This window comes from Accipiter gentilis, chromosome 29 (genome assembly GCF_929443795.1).
Source record: "Accipiter gentilis chromosome 29, bAccGen1.1, whole genome shotgun sequence".
Taxonomy (NCBI): domain Eukaryota; kingdom Metazoa; phylum Chordata; class Aves; order Accipitriformes; family Accipitridae; genus Astur; species Astur gentilis.
Genome location: NC_064908.1, coordinates 16,049,140 through 16,067,435, shown reverse-complemented (window position 1 = coordinate 16,067,435; position 18,296 = coordinate 16,049,140). Strand labels below are relative to the sequence as shown.

At 37.5% G+C, this 18,296-nt stretch overlaps 1 protein-coding gene across 4 annotated transcripts in view; it reads left to right on the top strand.

Annotated features, from left to right (window-relative positions):
- The window catches only part of MED27 (mediator complex subunit 27), a 96,036-nt gene that overhangs the window by 56,454 nt on the left and 21,286 nt on the right, over nucleotides 1-18,296 (top strand). For all 4 annotated transcript variants that reach the window (XR_007509921.1, XM_049832041.1, XM_049832043.1 and 1 more), the window contains exon 4: nucleotides 10,081-10,174. Coding sequence is in view for 3 of the 4 variants with exons in the window: in XM_049832041.1 (XP_049687998.1) it covers nucleotides 10,081-10,174 (94 nt within the window). In the remaining variant the exon portion in view is untranslated. The remainder of the gene's footprint in view (nucleotides 1-10,080; nucleotides 10,175-18,296) is intronic.

Sequence of the window (18,296 nt, the reverse complement as noted above, 5' to 3'; positions counted from 1 at the left end):
TTGAAGGAGTCTTTGATAAACCTTTGAGTTTTAAGATAGATCTTTATCTCTGTAGTATCACAGGCAGATCGAAATACTTGGTCAGAGCATAATCCTGAAGAGAAAAAATCAGGACTAACTATGGAATTCCCTCAAGAAGACTTAAAGTAGGTGATCACAAAAGTTGAAATGGGTATTTGGTAAAAGTTTGTATACTAAATTGCACTGGGCTGTACAAGCAATCATTTGTTACAATATCTCATCTTTTCTCGTTTTTCTTCACCTTTAGTTCCCTCTTAATTACAGAAGAACAAATTGATCTGAAGTGTCCTTAAAGGCTGATATCAAGTATCCTAAGTACCCTTAGAACTGGTGCTATTAGGAGTTGTCTGTTTTTACCATAGTTTTATCATTTTAATAAAGCACTAGATGTTGAAGTGGATGCTCTTTTTGAGTGGGGGCTTGAAGTCTATCGGCAAGGCCTAAAATTTGAGTCTATGTATTCCAACATCTTGTTCTATAAGAAGAACATAATTCTAAAGGAAGAAATTAGAAATACAATAATACATCACTGTGAGGACTTGAATGAAATGAGAAAGGCCATATTTTTAATGCCTTCATGGCGATGATGAAGGTTTTTTTGGTTGTGCTCTTTCTGTTGCCTAGTTTGCTCCTTCAGGCACTTCTGTCGTTACCCAAGTATGCTTAGGTGTTCGCATGGTTACAAACTTTAGAAATCTACTTGCAACAAGAGTCTGGTACAGATTCTTAAGGTAATAGGTAGCACTATGTCTTAGCTTGGATCTGTAGGAATTAAACCATTTTGCATAAAAGTTGAGTATCTTCATCCCAGTAGCTTCTAACAGGTCACGAAACATTAGATATGACAGTCAATAACTGTACAACACGACACACCCTGCATGCATTAAATAATGAACGCTTAAGCTCTGATACGCATGCTGGTGCATGCATTAAATGCAGACATGGCAGAGACAATAATCTATTGTGTTTTTAGCTGAAGTTAAACATATGGAAGAATGAGAAATTCCAGCAAGACAGGTTTTCAGAGTACTGAGCCGTTGAAAATTTAGCGAATATTTTAAAACCACATGATACTGCCTACAAATCATTAGTGTGATTTAAGTAGGGGACACTTACTTAAAAGCAGAAAATGTCAGGGCTTTGGTAACTTAACTGATACAAACAAAACCTGTCTTATGAAATGGTCTGCTCTGCTCTCCTGTTCTGCTATGTCAGCCATTCTCCAGAGGGTTACATCCTTAATCCTGTCTTCCTCCCATTCTCTGGAATTTGTGTTGCCTTCATTAAGTTCTGGGACTTGATGTGCCTAACATAAATGATCACTAAGATCTCTTCCTTCCAGCAGTGCTTGCCATATGGTCAAGCATAGTGCACAAAAAGGTCTAACTGTGCACAACATACTATGTTTCCTGTTCATCAATCTCTCCACCCAAAGGTAAAATCTCACTGCTTTTGATAGGTATAGAATACATAATAGGTATCATGCATCATCTGTTGCTTTTTATAAAAGGAGGTAAGTACTGTAATTTCTGCTCTGTTGAGGGAGAAATAAAGCGCAAAGAAAGAAAGTGAGAAGACTTTGCTATTGAATTAATTCTTCAGTAGCAGAGCTGAAAATAACATGTTATAAAATACCGAATTCTAGCTTTAGAAGGCTGCATTCAGGAATGACACCGTGGAGCAAGTGATGTGCAGTATCGGGATCCCATCAAGGAGTCAGTCCACACAATGGGACCTTTCCCATCTGCAGGGAGCCCCATTTAGTTTGTTTGGGAATTTGGCTGGGCAGGTGGGCTGAAAACCAGCCCAGCCCATTGTCTTTTCTGGAGGCAGAACTGAACTAGATGCATTATTTTGAGGTCTTTGGCAGAGCCCCGGCTGGTGTTCACTGACCATCAGCATGTCACAGTTTAATCCTCTCTCCATTGCTGCGTGATTGACTAGTGAGTGCAGGAGAGATGGTTTCACCCTACAGTGCAGACCCAAGCAACCTCAGGGGAACTCTGCTGAACCACTAGTGGTGGAGAGGGTGGGGGACAACTGTGTAGTTTGTGCAAACAGGTGTTTGGTTTTTTGTTGATTGTTGGTTTGGTTTGGTTTTGTTGTGGGGTTTTTTTAAAGGCTGGCTGGATTTCTTGGCTTGAGTTTCTCCTGAGGACTTTTGGCACAGCTTTACTGTATGGAAGCGTGCATGTGCAAATTTAGGCTAACAGGTGGGGCACAAATTGCTTGACAAGTTAGGAGTAATTCAAGGACCATCTTTGTAGATAAACACTGATGTAATAATTCTGATTCTCATCCAGGCCCCTGAAAATTACTGTTGTTAGCATTTATTGTTAGGCTGTGGAGCACCATCTAGTTTCATGAAGAAGTGGAAATATAAACAATACATATGTGCTGTGAAGTATTGCTTCTGAAATTCTATTACTACTGATGCTGCATAGATAGGGAGGGCTGGTTTTCCTCTCGAGGTATGTATAAAGGAGTTAATGTTTTCCATAAAGCACAGACTAGTAACAGGCTCAGGCAAGATCCTGGTGATGACTGTAAAGTAGATGCATGCTTCTTTTCTTAACCAGCTTTCACACATTCTAATATCCATATTCCTCTCTTGATTACTGCTGTGAATTAAAGACATTTTGAAGAACATTCCACATAAGTACAAAGAAAACTATTTCAACAGTGTAATAAAATATCTGTGGGAATTTGACTGCAAGGTCTCTATTTGTAACTTAAAGTTTTCCTTATTAAAGTTACACTTTTTAAGGTGGTGCACTGGAATTCGATATTGTAAACAGATGTCTTAAAAAACAAACTATGCACTGACAACATGTGTTTTCAGAGTGCATTAAAGAGGTGTTCATATTTAATGTAAATACGCAGATGTCTGGAGACTTTGATTCAGGGGCAGGTTTGCGTTTCATAAGCATTCAGCATGAGAACCTGCGTGCATTTGTAGCATTGCTGTCAGTTCATACCTTTGAGAACATTCCTTGCAGGTTTACACCATGTTGCTTATCAGTAGGTTCACAGCAACACAGAAGAATTCAGAATTGTGTTTGTAGTATAAACAATACAGTGTAAGTAACACATTTTACCATAAACCAATATTTTACTATTGTAATAGAACGACCCCAGTGTACAGCATTCCTGGCCCACAGTGCATGGTCCCAGCAGGAATTTTGCGGGCACACGGTGTGTGCAGCCACACAAGGAGCTGAATCATGAAACCATTTTAGATTTAAACTAATACATTCTTCTTCTGCCTTTTTTTTTTTTTTTTTTTTTTTTTTTAAAAGCCAGATCAGTTGTGTGATCCAGCTCTTCCAGCACAGCACAGTTGAGACAGTTGAGGGGGCTGTATGCTGCAGCGTGCGGGAGGGGATGTGTCAGTGCCTTCTGTCAGTATTGGTGCTGAAGACTGAAAATTGTTGAATCACAGCCTCAGGTTTCTGAATGTCTTTGTAAATCCAACCCTTAAACACTCTGTCTTGGCTTCTAGAGAACTGTCCAAATGACTTTACATGCATCCTTAAGTGCTGTACCAGGTTTGGCCTTTTGTGAGTGAGAAGTGCAGATGGTTAAGTGTTTGATACAGCTATATGTGCATATGCTTTTGAAGCAGACCACCCTGTGTTTATATGTAAACACTTCTAGACTATTTAGGCACATAACTTAATCTTCTGCATCCACTCAATAATAAAACGTCTATGACCAAAATAACATCCGTAGCAAAGTTGAAAACAAGCTAACCTGCAAGAATAAATGGAAATCTGCCTTCTTTTAGGTTTGGAGTTGAATCTTTCAGCGCTTTCAGATGCGTGTTGTCTCACTTCTCCTCTGCAAGGTGGAGCAGATTTGTCCCTTAGGATCTTTGTCCGAGTTATCTTAGCAAGTTTGTTCCATACAGTCCACACATTCTGGCCTACTTCTTCCCACACCCGTGGATTCATGTTACCAAGACGCTCCAGTGCCGAAACTACCTCGTGCTGATCATATGCTGTAGCCCCAAGACTGAAGGACTGCGTATAACTTGAGAGACTCGGGTTTGCCCCTTCTGCCCTCAACTTACCTCATGGTAGTTGAAGTCAGTTATATGAAAGAGGTAATGTTTTTCCTTTGTAACGTATCATGAATAAAGATTGCACAGCAGGAACGGAGGCATTGAAGGAGTAGCAGACACCGAGTTGGTTTTGTGCAGATGAGTAGGGAACAGAAGGAAACAAGACGAGCCAGGAGGAGCCTGGCTGGAGTTTTCCACCAACAGAAACTTGGAAATTGGGTGAGAAGAGAGAGGAAACCATGGAAGCAGTTTGTTCAGAAAGGACAAGAGGACAGTGTTAACGACTATAAGAGAAGACAGCCTGGCAAGGAAGCTTACAGCTGGAGGAGAACTTGGTCAAAACAAGCAAGTCATTTTAGCACTGGAGCCAGGAAACATGAGCATTTTTATAGAGGGTCAACAGAAGAAAAGAGCAAGAGCCTGAATTAACAATAAAAAAACAAAACCTGTGGAATTTGGGGAAAGAGGCAGAGACTTCCCGGATTGATGTACAGATGTCATGGATTGTGCCAGCTGTCTAATTTAGTCTTGAGACTTGGAGTCGCTTTCTCAGCGTGAGAGTTGTTGAATTTCTTTTCACACTCTTCATTGCCTATCCAAGCAGGAAGTGTCATCTCACAAAAGCTGGCAGAGGTCACTGTTTTAATAACTATTGTTAATTGATGCTTCTGAAAAGTCTTCTATCAACTTGAATTTGCTACCTGCAGAGACTTGCTCAGCAGGTAGCTGAATCAAATTACAACTTTAATTCATTGATTAGTAAATCAGACTAGAACTGTGAATACCTTGTATGTTTTAAAATACAATATTTCTCTAATCAGGTTACCTGAAAAATATTTAGTCTCTTTATAAAATCTATAATTTATAAAATCCTGATGCTTCTAAAAGCTTTAAGCTATGTATTGAGTCTAGTTCTGCAAAAAATCGCTGTTCATAGGTCTTAGTAGAGTGCAGGCAAGCTCTTTGCACCGATGCCTTCATTAGCGAACACTACATATGCTAGCAAGAGTCTGCAGGGCCAGCCCATGCTTCTGAAATATCAGACATGTGAAAAGAAATTAGCTGTGTTGAAAATAGTAACTCAAAGCCAAATAAAAAAAAATCTGGGAGCCAGTAAATACTGTGCTAGTAAGTGAGAGAATATGTGGAGAGTTTCCCCTGTTGCTGTCCAGAATATCATGTATCCAGATTCAACAGAGTCATAGAGTTTCTCTTCATCTCATATGTGGTGTTTTCCACTGAGTGTATAGGAAAGTTTATGCTCTTTTATATTACAAATGTGAATTTTTTTCCTCTCTTTTTCTCTGTCTCCCCAATATCATTTAGCAAAATTTTCTTTCTTCCGAAAGACCTCCTCAGAAAATTATTATTAATACCTATATTTCTAATCTTTAAATTGTTGTATTGAGTGGAAAAAATGAACAGCATGCAAGTTAAACACTGTGTGGGATAAATGCTATTTAAATCTTGTCTAAGCTGTTAAACATCACACTAACATTGGATTGCTGGATCTAATCCAGTAAAAATAATAATAAAAAAAAAAAGTAAAAAAAAAAAAAAAAGAGAGGTCACATTAGAGAACTAAGCCATCTGTCCAGTGTGGAATTGAAAGGCATTTATAATGAATTACTTTTCTATATTACTGTCTTTTGGGGGGCCTTTGTGTGAATCAAAGAGATGTTACAAGACCGTTTGTCTACAAAGATGGTTCCTGAATTATTTCTACCTTGTCAGCCTGATGTTTTAGTATGAAACTTCTCGTTTAGCATTTTGCGTAACTAATTACCTTATAAACAGTATTTTCTAACTGATTTCAAAAGTGTCTTCTGTCTGTTCCGGGCATTGTTCATCTAATACGGACTAAAGGATTTATGTATACACTTAGTGGCAAAATGGCAGAGAGATTTTTCAAAGAATATCTCTGTTACTTTATTCTAGTGTTGATTTTTCTGCATGTTCATATCAAGACTTAGTTTGGAGTGTAACATTTTGAATTAATTTTAGTCTTTGCTAATGTTCAGGAAGTAGGTTGTTGTGTTTTGACTTTTCCAGTATTAATGTAGCATGTTTGTAGAAAAAAGTATTCTACTACATTAAAATCAAGATAAGGATTTATAGTGTTGACAGCTTCAGAGAGCATCTGATGTCAGGTCTGATTTTACTGGCTAGTTGTGTTTCACATTCAGATGCATACCCCTGAATGAGACTATTACCATTTTTTAAAATAAAGATTTTTCTGTCAAAAATATAATTTTAAAACCTCCTTAAAAATCATGAATCTGTGTCATGAAGGAGAGAAGGAAGAAGAAAAAAAATGGGAGAGGGAAGTTGGTAAAAACCTGCTATTAAAGCTTCTGTAAAAATCCTCCCTCTAACCAGTAAAATTACATTAGCAAAATTGCTTTAGTATTTGATATGATTTAATGATCGGAAGTCCTGTTGGTAGAGTCTGTTGTTCTTTTGTGACGAGGATGCGTGTGGATCTGGGTTAGGACACAGATATTGATGAAGTTACTTGAAGCTTTTTTGAATAGAATGGGACTAACTTAAGATGTTGCAATTATAAAGTGTTAATGTATTGTCTTTTGAGGCCTAGAAGAATGAGTAAGAAGAAATTCTGCCTACAAAAAGTTTAAATGCCATGCTGTAATTGAATATGGGGATTACTGGGTATGATCTTTTGCAGTCATTTGCACTCTCTTCAGACGTTATTGAGCATCCTTTGCGTGATAGAGAAGCTATGGGGAGGGAGTTTGCCTAGATGCTATTCAACTCTTTGTAGGTAGAACAACACCTGTTCTAGGACAAGAGCAGCATAATTTCAGCTTGTATTTAATTCTGAGAATTCCATGAATTTTTTTTCTTAATCTTAAGATATGCCAAATGCTTGAGCACATCTATTTCCATTTGCTTTTCCCTGCTTTGTGTTATTTCTTCTGGGTTTGTAAAGGCTCATTCCAACCAGCATCTTTTTAAGTAGGAGAAAACTGAGATATGGTAGTATGTTAAAAGTTAGAAGTGCTTACTGGCAGAGTAAAATTAGACTTTTCTCCATCCTTAAGTGCTACGCGTCTCTTGAGACTGTGTAAGAGGTTCTGTAACATAAATAGAACTATCATATTTTTGAGCTAAAACTGATTGGACAGAGGTGTGTAAATTGCAACTCTGCTTAATTTGGCATTAAATGAATGTATTTCAGTTCTGCAAAATAAGTTCCAGACAGCAGCTTTTTCTCTGACCCTCTTTCCAGACAGCCTCAGGAGTGCACTTTATCTTGTCTTTATCGTATGTTCTTCAGTTTTCTCTGAAGTCGTCACCAGTTACACTTTTACATTACTTTGCTGCATCTGATTTATCATATCCATCCCTTTCGCAAGATGTTTTACCAGATGTCCTCTCTGAAGGGCACATCTATAGAAGAATTTTGCTTTAGATTAGGTTGTTTGTCATTTTATATTTGAGGCCGCCGTGTAGTCAGGCTAATTTAGTAATTATATATGCATCTTTGAAGAATCCTTCTGTTCTGATGAATCCTCAGGAAACCCTGATGTCTACTTGAAAAAGGCAAAGGGGCAAAACAATGATATGTACATCAATGCTGTTTTATCTTACTGGTCTTGGATTTTCTCTGACATCCTCTTGACTGAGAAGAGAAGGAAAAGGCTACCTGTGCAGATGGTCGTGAGAGGGTTGCTGAGCCTTGCCAAAGTAAAACGTCCTATTTCCTTAAGTGTGTGGTTTTAATTTTCTCTTTTTTGTCAACTGACCTGTGAAGAGTGGTACAAAATTAACAGGTTTCTAAGCCCAAAGTGTTCAGAAACTCATCTTTACGGTATTTCAGAAGCTGGTTAGTACAAATTAGAAGATTTCTCTTTTGTTGTGTGATTTCACTTAAAGGGAAAGACTCTGCACAAGCTCCCTGTGAATTCCCTGTTCTGCTTTATACTGCTCAGGTAGTACAAGGTGACAGTTAGGTTTGAGTCAAGTTTTAAGGCATGTGGTCAAGACAAGTTTTACATTTAAAAAATAATCGTATCTAAAAAAAGGTTTGAAGAACTGATTACCTCCAACATTTTCAAAGGATAAATGTACATGTCCACTGGGATTTCTTAGAAGGACCTAAGCAGATTAAATGCCCAAGTCCAACTGTTCTTTATATGATTTAAAATTACTTGAATTTTCCTTCCTTAATGCATATGTGTCAGTGTCTTGTTTTATGCAACTTCATATTTTGTTTGTTTTTAACTTCTTATTGCCCAAAGCTTGAAAAATTAGAAAACTTAAGTCATGCAATAATCTTCATGGTAGTGTGCAAGGCTATAAGACACGTTCCTAGCCACATACTAATCAAGAAACACAAAATCTCTCCTTGCCTGTTTCACAATCAGTCATCTCTATTCACGCACAAGCGATGGCTGAATTTGTTTGCAGAGCCTGGAGTAATTGCATTTACGAAACAGTATAAGCTCTCATGCTGTATAAAAAAAGTATGGGATTCAGTACTGTTTAAAATAAGTTAGGTGCGTAGTGTCGATGTGTAGCTTACTCATCCTAAGCACCGTTTTATGCGTCTCTTCTTTCACCATGCTAAGGAAGCTCTTCGCTTACGGATGATTAGACTTTGCTTATCAGCAAGCAAGCTGTTAATGAGTCATTCAAGTGAATGGGAAAACTTTTTTCTGCACGAGAAGTGTGGATTAAGATTTTTATGCAAAATTGTCATAACTAATTCCATTCTTTTGTTACTTTTAAAAGTGGGCTGACTTTACCAGCTGTATAAGTGTAGCTTTCTTGATTGTATTTTATGTTTTTCTGATGATTTTTAATCCCTTGCAAAATAGCAATTGGAGCATAGCACCTCATTGGTTTTCGGAGGGGTTTTAGCAACTAACATTTGAACTGAATAACTTTGAAGAGCAACAATTCAACATTTTTTGCCTTTATTTAAGCAGTTTAAAGGGAAATAATTAGATTTTTCAGTTTTACTTTTATTCTAAATTGGGGCAACAGATTTTTTCCAAAAATCTTTTTTTTTTTTCAGAGCACGTATGTGGGCTAGGATGAAAACAGTTTTATCAATAAATTCATTCATGGATCTGATCAAGTTGCAGAGTTTGTAGATGCCTATGATAACAAGACAGCAGTGCCCCTCTCTTCTTCTGCGTACTTCAGGAGAACTGAAATTAGTACTGGAGGACAGATGAGCACACAGATGATATAGACAGTTGCGTAAACTCTGCGAAAGCAAATACTGTGCATTTTAAAGCGTCCAGAGGAATGGCTGAAGGATATGAGACGTGCCCATGGGATGGGGCGATGTGTCCTGGGAAGCAAGGTCTCTGAAAGGCAGTTTTCATTGTTAATGGCTGTCAGCTCCTTATACGATACCAGGGAAACAAGACAACTGTATGCTGGCTCGCTTTGGCTTGCATAAGCAGAGGGATTATACCCAGCAGAAAGGATGTTACTTCACCTCGGTGTTTGATCACCCCAGAGAAACTCCTGAAATGTACTAGCCAACTTCAGAGTCAGCAGTGCATGAAATCAATTGGAAAGATTCAGAACCACCCCCCTCCAAGAATAGTCAGAAGACTTTGCCAAAACCTTTATCTGTTTAGTTTATCAAAGAGAGGGTAAGGAGGTGACATCCTATGAATTCCTATGCTGGAAGAGTAATTTTGACAGTGTAGCCTTTGACCTCCTGAGGCAAAAGTATAGAAATATGATGGCAGGAGTTTGAGGCTGACAGATTTGGACTAAAAATTGAGTGCATGTTTTTAAGGGCAGAGTAATTAATTTTCCAAACCACTTGCATAGGGCTTTGGTTTGTTTCCTCTTATCAATAACTTTTTGAATTATGCTTCAATGCATTTTCGAAAAATATGCAGGTATCAAAGAGAACTTAATTCAGTAAAGTCCTGTGGACATTGTTAAAAAGGAGTAATAATCTGAGTCTGTGACAAAGAGGGTGTGTGTTAATTCTGTTGTTTTGATAGATACGTTGACGATGTGATCAATCGGATTGATAGGATGTTCCCTGAAATGTCTATCCAGCTATCCCGGCCAAATGGAACCTCTGCAATGCTTCTGGTAAGTTGGATCATTTAATCCCTTGCGGTGGCTATTTTAGTGGATTGAATTACTCTTCCTAAAATGCAGGTTATTAAAGATATTTTTTTTTCCAGAAACATAGTGTTCTTCATTCGTCACAGCAATGTAGGATCTTTCTTGCTCTTAGGCAAATGAGTGATAAAAAAAAATTTCACCTTTAAACGAAAGATCTATTACTTTTCTACAATTGCATTTAACAATAAATATGAGCACAAACTCAAATATTCACTGTGGTTTTCAGCAGTCTTGGCAGTGAGTGAGTCTTAATCATGATAATTAAGAAGAGTTGTGGGTGGAAGAAAAGAAGGAGGAAACCAATATGATTTAAATTTGTTCAAATTGTTCTTGGGTCAGTGAATTTCTGTTATATGATGAAGTCAAGAATTTGCCTTTGAAGTAAATGAGCAGTAAAGGCTGGATTAGAGATAAACAAGTCCAATACATTCGACTTATTTCTGCCTGACCAAGCGGGATTTCATTCCAGAAGAACCTATTGTTCACATCAATTTTCACAGGCAGCTGTTGCGCTTATAGTGAGAGAAGTCTTTAAAGCTTTTACTCTAAGACAGCAACGTGGAAGTGGAGTCTGTAGTGTGGCAGTTGGATGCTGATTTTCCTCTTAGTAGGGGGGAAAGGCAAATTTTAAATAAAACTAGAAAATATAATATATACATAGCTGAAGAACTGAGACCAGATCAGTCTTTTCCATCTCAGATTTCTCATGCCACTTCCTCTTATTTTTTTCTGGTCTCACATAGGCTATTACAAAAGGCTTGGGTATAGTGTACATGTGAGTATATTTCTTGTTTCCAAGCAAACAGTAAAATGAATCTGAAAATCAGATATTTTGTCAAAACAGAATTATTGAGTCAATACAAGTCAATGTTAGGATCGCTCCTTAGATTTTTATATTGGTTTTAGAGTTTGTTGACTTTAAAACACTGTCATGGTTAGATTTTTGCCTGTATTTTTCAAAGGTTCTGTTAATTTCTCTATAGTAAATATAGCTGTGATTATGTTTAGTTTTAATTAATCAACTGTCTAACATCCCATTATTAACTTTCTTTGAACAGCCCCAAATTTGCAAGAGATTAACTGAGTCAGAGGTTAAAATAAACAGCTGGCATTAAAACATTTAATCTGCAATTGTTGGATTCACAAAGTGGAACAATGTATTCCAGAAAAGAATTGAATTCATCAGTGCAGTCTTAAGAAGCTAAAAGTCTTGGAAGCTTTTGCATTTCCTCCTAAGCTGACTTTATATTTAACTATTTTGCTATAGAAAAATGTCTGGTATTACTTCCTTACTTTGAAACCCTTTCCATTCTTTTAGAGTCCCTTTGCATATAGTAAGTACCTTCCACTCCTAATGGCTTTTTGAGGTCAGAAAATAGAAGATGCTTTTTAAGATTCAGGCACAATTTGGAAATGAGGTAAATTATCTTGGATGTGACTGGTAAGAAATAAGGTAGGGTGGAAGAGTGGTAACTAAAAGCAGCCCCTTTTACAGGCCATAGTACTTTGATGAATTCCACATTGCAGTTGCTCTCTAAATCAAGGGCATTATTGTTGCTACAAGATAGCAGCCCTGTATTGAACCAGTGGTATGCATATTTTCCTTGGATCGGAGATCAGAAAGATTGTTTTTAAAGTATTTTTGTATGTGATCGTGTGATGGGTTTATCATTTTTTCTTTTAGGCAGGTTTTCCCTCTTTCCCATCTGTCTCAGTTGATGTTGCCAATATGGCACTTTCCATCTGGCCCTGACTGCTACAAAAGCTTTTGCTGTTTTCAGCCACAAATCATTCAGTGAAAGGTGCTGCAGGATGGGCAGTGTGAAGAGCACCTCCCCCAGAAGAAGGGAGGTTTCTTCAGTACTTGTGATTTCTCACTGTGAACTTATCCCAAGTTAGATCTGGAGTTGCTCCCTTGCAGCAGCATGGTTTACCACAATACCAAAGGATTCAGATAATGCTTATTTTATTTAAAACTATTCCACAACCATACTGTTTGCCCAGAGTTAATTAACTAACTGTATAATCTCAACCACTTTCATCGTTGGACTGTTCATATCATACCTGCCATTGCTTATGAAGGTCTTTGATGCAGAGGTCTAGTTTGTTATATTAAAACATCTTTAAACACAATAATTCAATTTACCAGAAAAAAAAACACGCGTTCATCTTCAGAGGCTCTGGTGAGCACTATACGTATTTTAAGAATGTGCAGGTGATTGGAAAGAGATGGGGAAGAAGGGGAAGGGAGTGCTTGTGAGATTCTTTGAAAGTTCAGAATAGCTGGAGATTTTGCCGAACAAATCACCTTTAGGAGAAAGACCTAATACAGAAAGTTTCAGGCCCAGACTCTACAACTTCATGTGCACATGGAAATCAATTTATGTCCTCAGCTGTAGAGGTGGGACTTTCACGGTCTAAGATTCACCTGGTGTTTCAAGAGGAATAATTAGCAGCCCTGTGAGCCTGCGGGTCAAACTCTTCTGGCGAGTAATCTTTGTGTTAAGCTGGATTCTCCCTAACCAGGGTACAGCTTTCACGTAAACTGAGAACTTCAAGCAGAAAGAAAAACAAACTATTCCTGTGAGCATGAATGCTGCGTCTTGAAAGGTTGCTACCTCCTAGTCCTTTGAGGTTACTGCTTCCTCCAGACAATAAGGAAATTTTTTTATGCTTTAGATTTATACACAGCAATTGCACCTCATTAGTCTGGATTTATGCTACACAGACCAAATACATAAATAATTGAAACCTTTCAGAGCTGTGTGAAATCCTCAACTGATTTTAAAAGCAGTTTATCATGGCATTTCAAGATACTGTTTAATCCCAATCTTCACTAGTGATTTTTCAATTAATCTTTTAATCGTACTACGCATAAAAAAGACTAAACATAGAATTATATCAGCTTTAATAACAGTGTTATGCAAAATTAATTTCCAGCAGTAGCAGAGGGAACTGCAGACTCCTTAAGGTTTTTGTGAGATTTTGTTGGTCAAATGCCAGGAATTGTAAATCGATAAACCTCATCTTGTATGTTAAGAAAACATGAACTGATTTTTCATTAATGAAAAATACCTAGATTTTTGCCTTTTTTTTTTTTTTTGAATGATCAGTTGTATTCCTAGATATATATTATTTTTTCTAATAAAATAATTTGGTGGTGTGATTATTTTATGATTGTTTCACACACCTTGTTTCTGTTATCAAAATTCAGAATATTTTTGTGTGTGTGTAACAATTGCTGTGTACAATTAATTTATTCATTAATATCAGAAATAATTTTTAAAAAAGTAAACATGAGCCCCACTTTTCCAGTTGACAAATATGACTTCCCTTAGGGTCATGTACCTCGCTAGTCCTAGTCAGGTGTAGAAACTTATTTTCTTGTCTTCATCTGGGAACTACTTTGTCTTTAAAATTGTTTGTATCTCCAGTGTTTGGAAAGCTATGTAAAAGCACTACTATAGAAGTTACAAACACCGGGTAAATATTTTTACAGATAATTGAATCGTTTACGGTAATTTGAGCTGTTTCTAAAGCATAATGATATGTATAACTAACTTCCAATTTGAAAAATTGAATTGTTTCTGTCAAACCAAAGCTCGTGGCAGAAATCACAATTTCTTCTTTTTGTGTTACCTTGCAAATTTTTGATGGTAAATTAATTTTATAAATATATACTGATGCCTAGACTTTTTAATAGATCTCTCGTATAAAAACATGTTTCATATGTTTATATAATCGTATTCATTCTCCATAAAATCAAGACACATTTGCATTTGAACTTTCAAGTCTTGTTCCAAGCATTTTAAACAGTCTGATTGTATGGAAGTGGGCTGTATTAATTGCAAATAGGCTAGACATCTGTTCCCTGAAACTGAATAATTTCTTGTGTCTCATTTTTGTTTACCAGTGTTTTACATAAAATCGTTATTATTTTCGGTTGGAAAAATGGATTCTGAAATTTACTATTTGTCCATTAAGAAAGGCCACCAAACTGATTTTTGTTCAAGACACCCTGATGCTGAAGAGCTGGGAGGAGGGGGAGGAATTTGCTAAGTGATTTGAAACCGGTATTGATGTCATACTTGATGGGAAACAATTTAATGCTGTTATTTTCAAAACAATCTCTTTTCTCCAAAATGCTTAGCAGTGTAAGCGTTCCTCCTTACCTAAGTCTGGTGGTTCATTAGGAAACCAGTGCACGGTCATCACTGGATAAAGGTAGGCAGGCTCATGGTAGGGATATAGATCTGATGGTCGCGTCTGGTGGCTTAGGCACCTAATTTTAGGCACAGAGGATGAATTCATTTAGGGATTTACTCTCTTGGAGACACTAGCTAGGTTTTGGTGTTTGACTGAATTACTGGGATGTTTAAGGACCTGTTGCGTGAGCTGGATCTTGAGAAATCACTTCTGAGCTCATAGAGGGGTGGTTGTGACTGCGGTGGCTTCACAGTTTGTCTCCTAAGATTGAGAACCAGCATTTAAAGAGCATTAAGCCAACGTTTGAGGTCACATGCAGAGGAAGAATGTCTTGAATCAACAAAGTATGCGAGCGGGGGATGGCAAGTAAATTGTAAATTATTCTCTGCATGTCTAATATAAGAATGAGGAAGAGTCTTTTGATGGGAAAGTGAACAAGAGTAGAAAAAGCAGAGGAAGACCTGTGAGAAATTCCCTTAGCTTTGCTCCCTCCACAGGGTTACTGTGCCCCAGGGTTGCTGTCCAGTCCCAAAGGTTCACAGGTCTGTGTTGATATTCCCACAGGTTTATATTCTGCAAGATCAGACATCGTTTTCATCCCTGTAGAATTCCTGGTGTGCTATAATTTAGAATGGAAAAAAGAGACAGAATCCATTTCATCATCTGTAGCAATGCTGGACTACTGTGACCCTTCCACAAGCGTGACTAGCCGCTGGCAAAATCTGTCTTTTAACCTTTGAACAATATTCTGTGCCAGTTTGTTCACTTTATTAAGAGAATATGCCATGTTACCAAGGGAGAGGGTCACCAGCTCATCCCTAATGCGGCGATATAATTTAAAGTCCTTCATTTATGTTGAATTTTTATCATGCACTATTGCAATTAGGTTAGACTAATGAAAGGTAAATTCCAGCCCTTACATAAAAAAAGAAATCCTTGTAAAGAACCTAATTAGTATGTTTATTTATTTAGACTCTAATGGCTTAATTGCATCTTATCTTGCTATTTACAAATAGGCATCATTAAAGAATAATGAGCATGTGAGGGAAAGTGCAGCATTCATACCAGCAGCAGATGAGACATAGGGAAAAAAATAACCAGTTGAAAGTCTGGGCGGGATTTTTTTTTTTTACTTTATTTTTAATACAAACCCTTATTTTCAGTTTATATAAATATGATTTCCAGGCATTGTACTGATCAGTAAGATAGATATACGAGTGGGAGGACAAGCTTATGGCTGGCTATATGGCAGGGAGCAGGTGTCTGGCCTTTTGCTGGAAATATGTACAGCTTGGTTACATCTCTGGTTTGATGTTACCTTATTGTTTTCTAAGGTGAATAAAAAACGCATACAAACTTGTGCTTCTTTTTATACAAGCAGGGAGGTACCCGTGCTAACTGAAACTAATGCTTTCTATCTTCTAGCTCTGCATTGCAGAGCATCTGCAGCTCAAATCAGCAGCAAATTCCCTGGGATGCTGAGAGGAAATCTGGAGCTTTGGGAATTTTTTGCAAAGTGTTGGAGCTTGGTGTTGTCAGCATACGTTTTCCTAATATCAAACTTTTAAATAAATCTGAAGAAAGGATGTTTGTTAATGCAGTGTTTAAAATTGTTTATAAAAGGGTTTTTCATGTGGTATCAGTTTCAATGAGGAGGCAAAATTAAAGGGAGGGATTTCAAGCTATTTCCTCCAGGCAGAATTCTGGCATGGTAAATTAATTTTGATCCTTTTCATTTTTTAAATTCATTTTGACCCTGATTCTGACTTATTTGGAAAGGTACTTATTTCTTTTCCAATCACAAGTGATGTTAAATGGAACTTCTTTAGCAGTCTTACAAGAAATTATCTAAGCCATTCTCACTGATTACTCTGTTTCCCTCTCCCCCTTTCTTGGCATACAGTGTCTGTCATATGCTCTTTGAGAATTATCTTGGTGATAGACAAAATATTTTTAAAACTGGGATATTTCAAGAAGATTTTTATTTTATATATCTTTGTCAGAAAAGCTGCATAATATTGCAGATTTCAATCAGCTGCCTGTCCTACCTTCTTCTGGAGCTTGCCATTTTAGGAAGCAGGGGATTTATGAATAACTTAGCTGTCTGAATTTAGTATACTTTAGTTAAAAGGAAGTTAGAAGTACATTGTTATTACACAGACCAAAACAGAAGCTACAGAAGTATTTAACTTGCAACTGTTCCATTTTCAGCTCACAGAACTGTGGGGCATATTTTTTCATTCATATTAATTGAATTTTAAAGTGACCTTGTACATGTATTGATTTGAATTAAAATTTTCTACATCAAGGACGTGTTGGCATATATCCTTCAGGCGAAATATTAAAAAGCCAAGTGCTGTCTTAACAGGATATCGACAGAAGAAGTTGAAATTTAATAGGAAAAGTTGGCTTAGAAAGGAAACTGTTGCCTTTTTGTCACAACTGAAAGGTATCTTTTCTGTATAATGAAAGAAGTTTCTTTCAGCTGATATCTGTGGAAATGCAGGGATGTTGCAGTGCCCATTAAATAAGGACCATCTGGGTGAGTCTTGACCTCCAGGAGGAGAGACCTGCACTACTGGAGCTCAGAGTAGAACTATCAAATTACTTTTTTTTACCAGAGCCATTAGTTCTTTATTACCTTCTTTCAGGTGATCTGTAGGGACACAGTTGTATGGCTGTAGGTGTAAATTATATTCCATGCATAGATCTTTTCTGAACATGGTCTCCAGTTAGCTAAGTTGAGCAGGCGTTGAAAGAAAATGGTTTGCTGGAAAACATGATTTGTAAAATATGGTGGAGGTGAACAAAAACATTAAGTCCCGAAAACAGTTACGAGTTGTGATTATTAGAGGAGAAAACAAAGGGTATCCCATTTATTGTGTACAATATGGAATGTGCTTTATCCTGAAAATAGCTGTGGAGCATACTTTTGGCTTCCAAATCTAACAGCATCCTCCAGTCTAGTGACAGGCTGGTTTTCATTCTTTGTACTACTAGTCTCTTTCTTTCAATGTTGTTAAAACGCTGAACTATAATTTCTCTGAGCTACGCTTATTTTTACAAAATTTCTGCTTCTTTCAGACTTAACTAATGAGATGGCCCTACAAAAATAAGCTGAAAGTCCTGATCTCTCTTCCAGCCAGTGTAAAACCTACAGGAATCCCATGTCAAAACAGCAGCGGCACAGAACAGGAAAGTTTTCTGTTTCAGTGCCAGAGCACTGTAAGAGCTAATTCAGACAACCTAGCACTAACCCAGCCAAAGCTGGAATGTACTCTATCATTCATTTGTATTACCACGATGCCTGGATGCCCTTGCTCTTGGAGAGGACCCCCTTGCACTAACTATTGTCTAAGTTGAGATTACAGAAGTAATGCCTTTTTCGGGGAGCTCACAGTCTAAGGATGGGTTTACACAGCTCCTTACACATGTGCGAGACAGAGTAACCCTGCTTGTTCGACATTCAAGCAAGTGGGTGATCGAGGCTACTGTCCCGGACCAGTCTGCAGAATTGAACCTTTTGAGTATTGCATGGTGGATGATAGCTGGGGTCTGGGTAGCTGTGATGGATTCTGAAAGTATGGAGTGAATCATTGGAAGGGCATGAAAACAGATGACCTGGGAAGAGGCAATGAACTAATGCAGAAGCATTTTGAAAGCATTTGTGCAGGTAAATCTTCTGGGGAGGTTTGAGGCCAGCAATAAGCATATTAAAGCAAGCTGGAGTGCCAAACATGGGATTTTTTCAGCTTGTTACGTTCTACTGTTCACTCTGAGGATTTTCAGGAACATCCCACACAGGTTTCAGATCAACTTCATCCAATTTTTTTTTTACCTGGCAGCAGTGTGAGATATCATGAATGCAGGACGTAAGGGA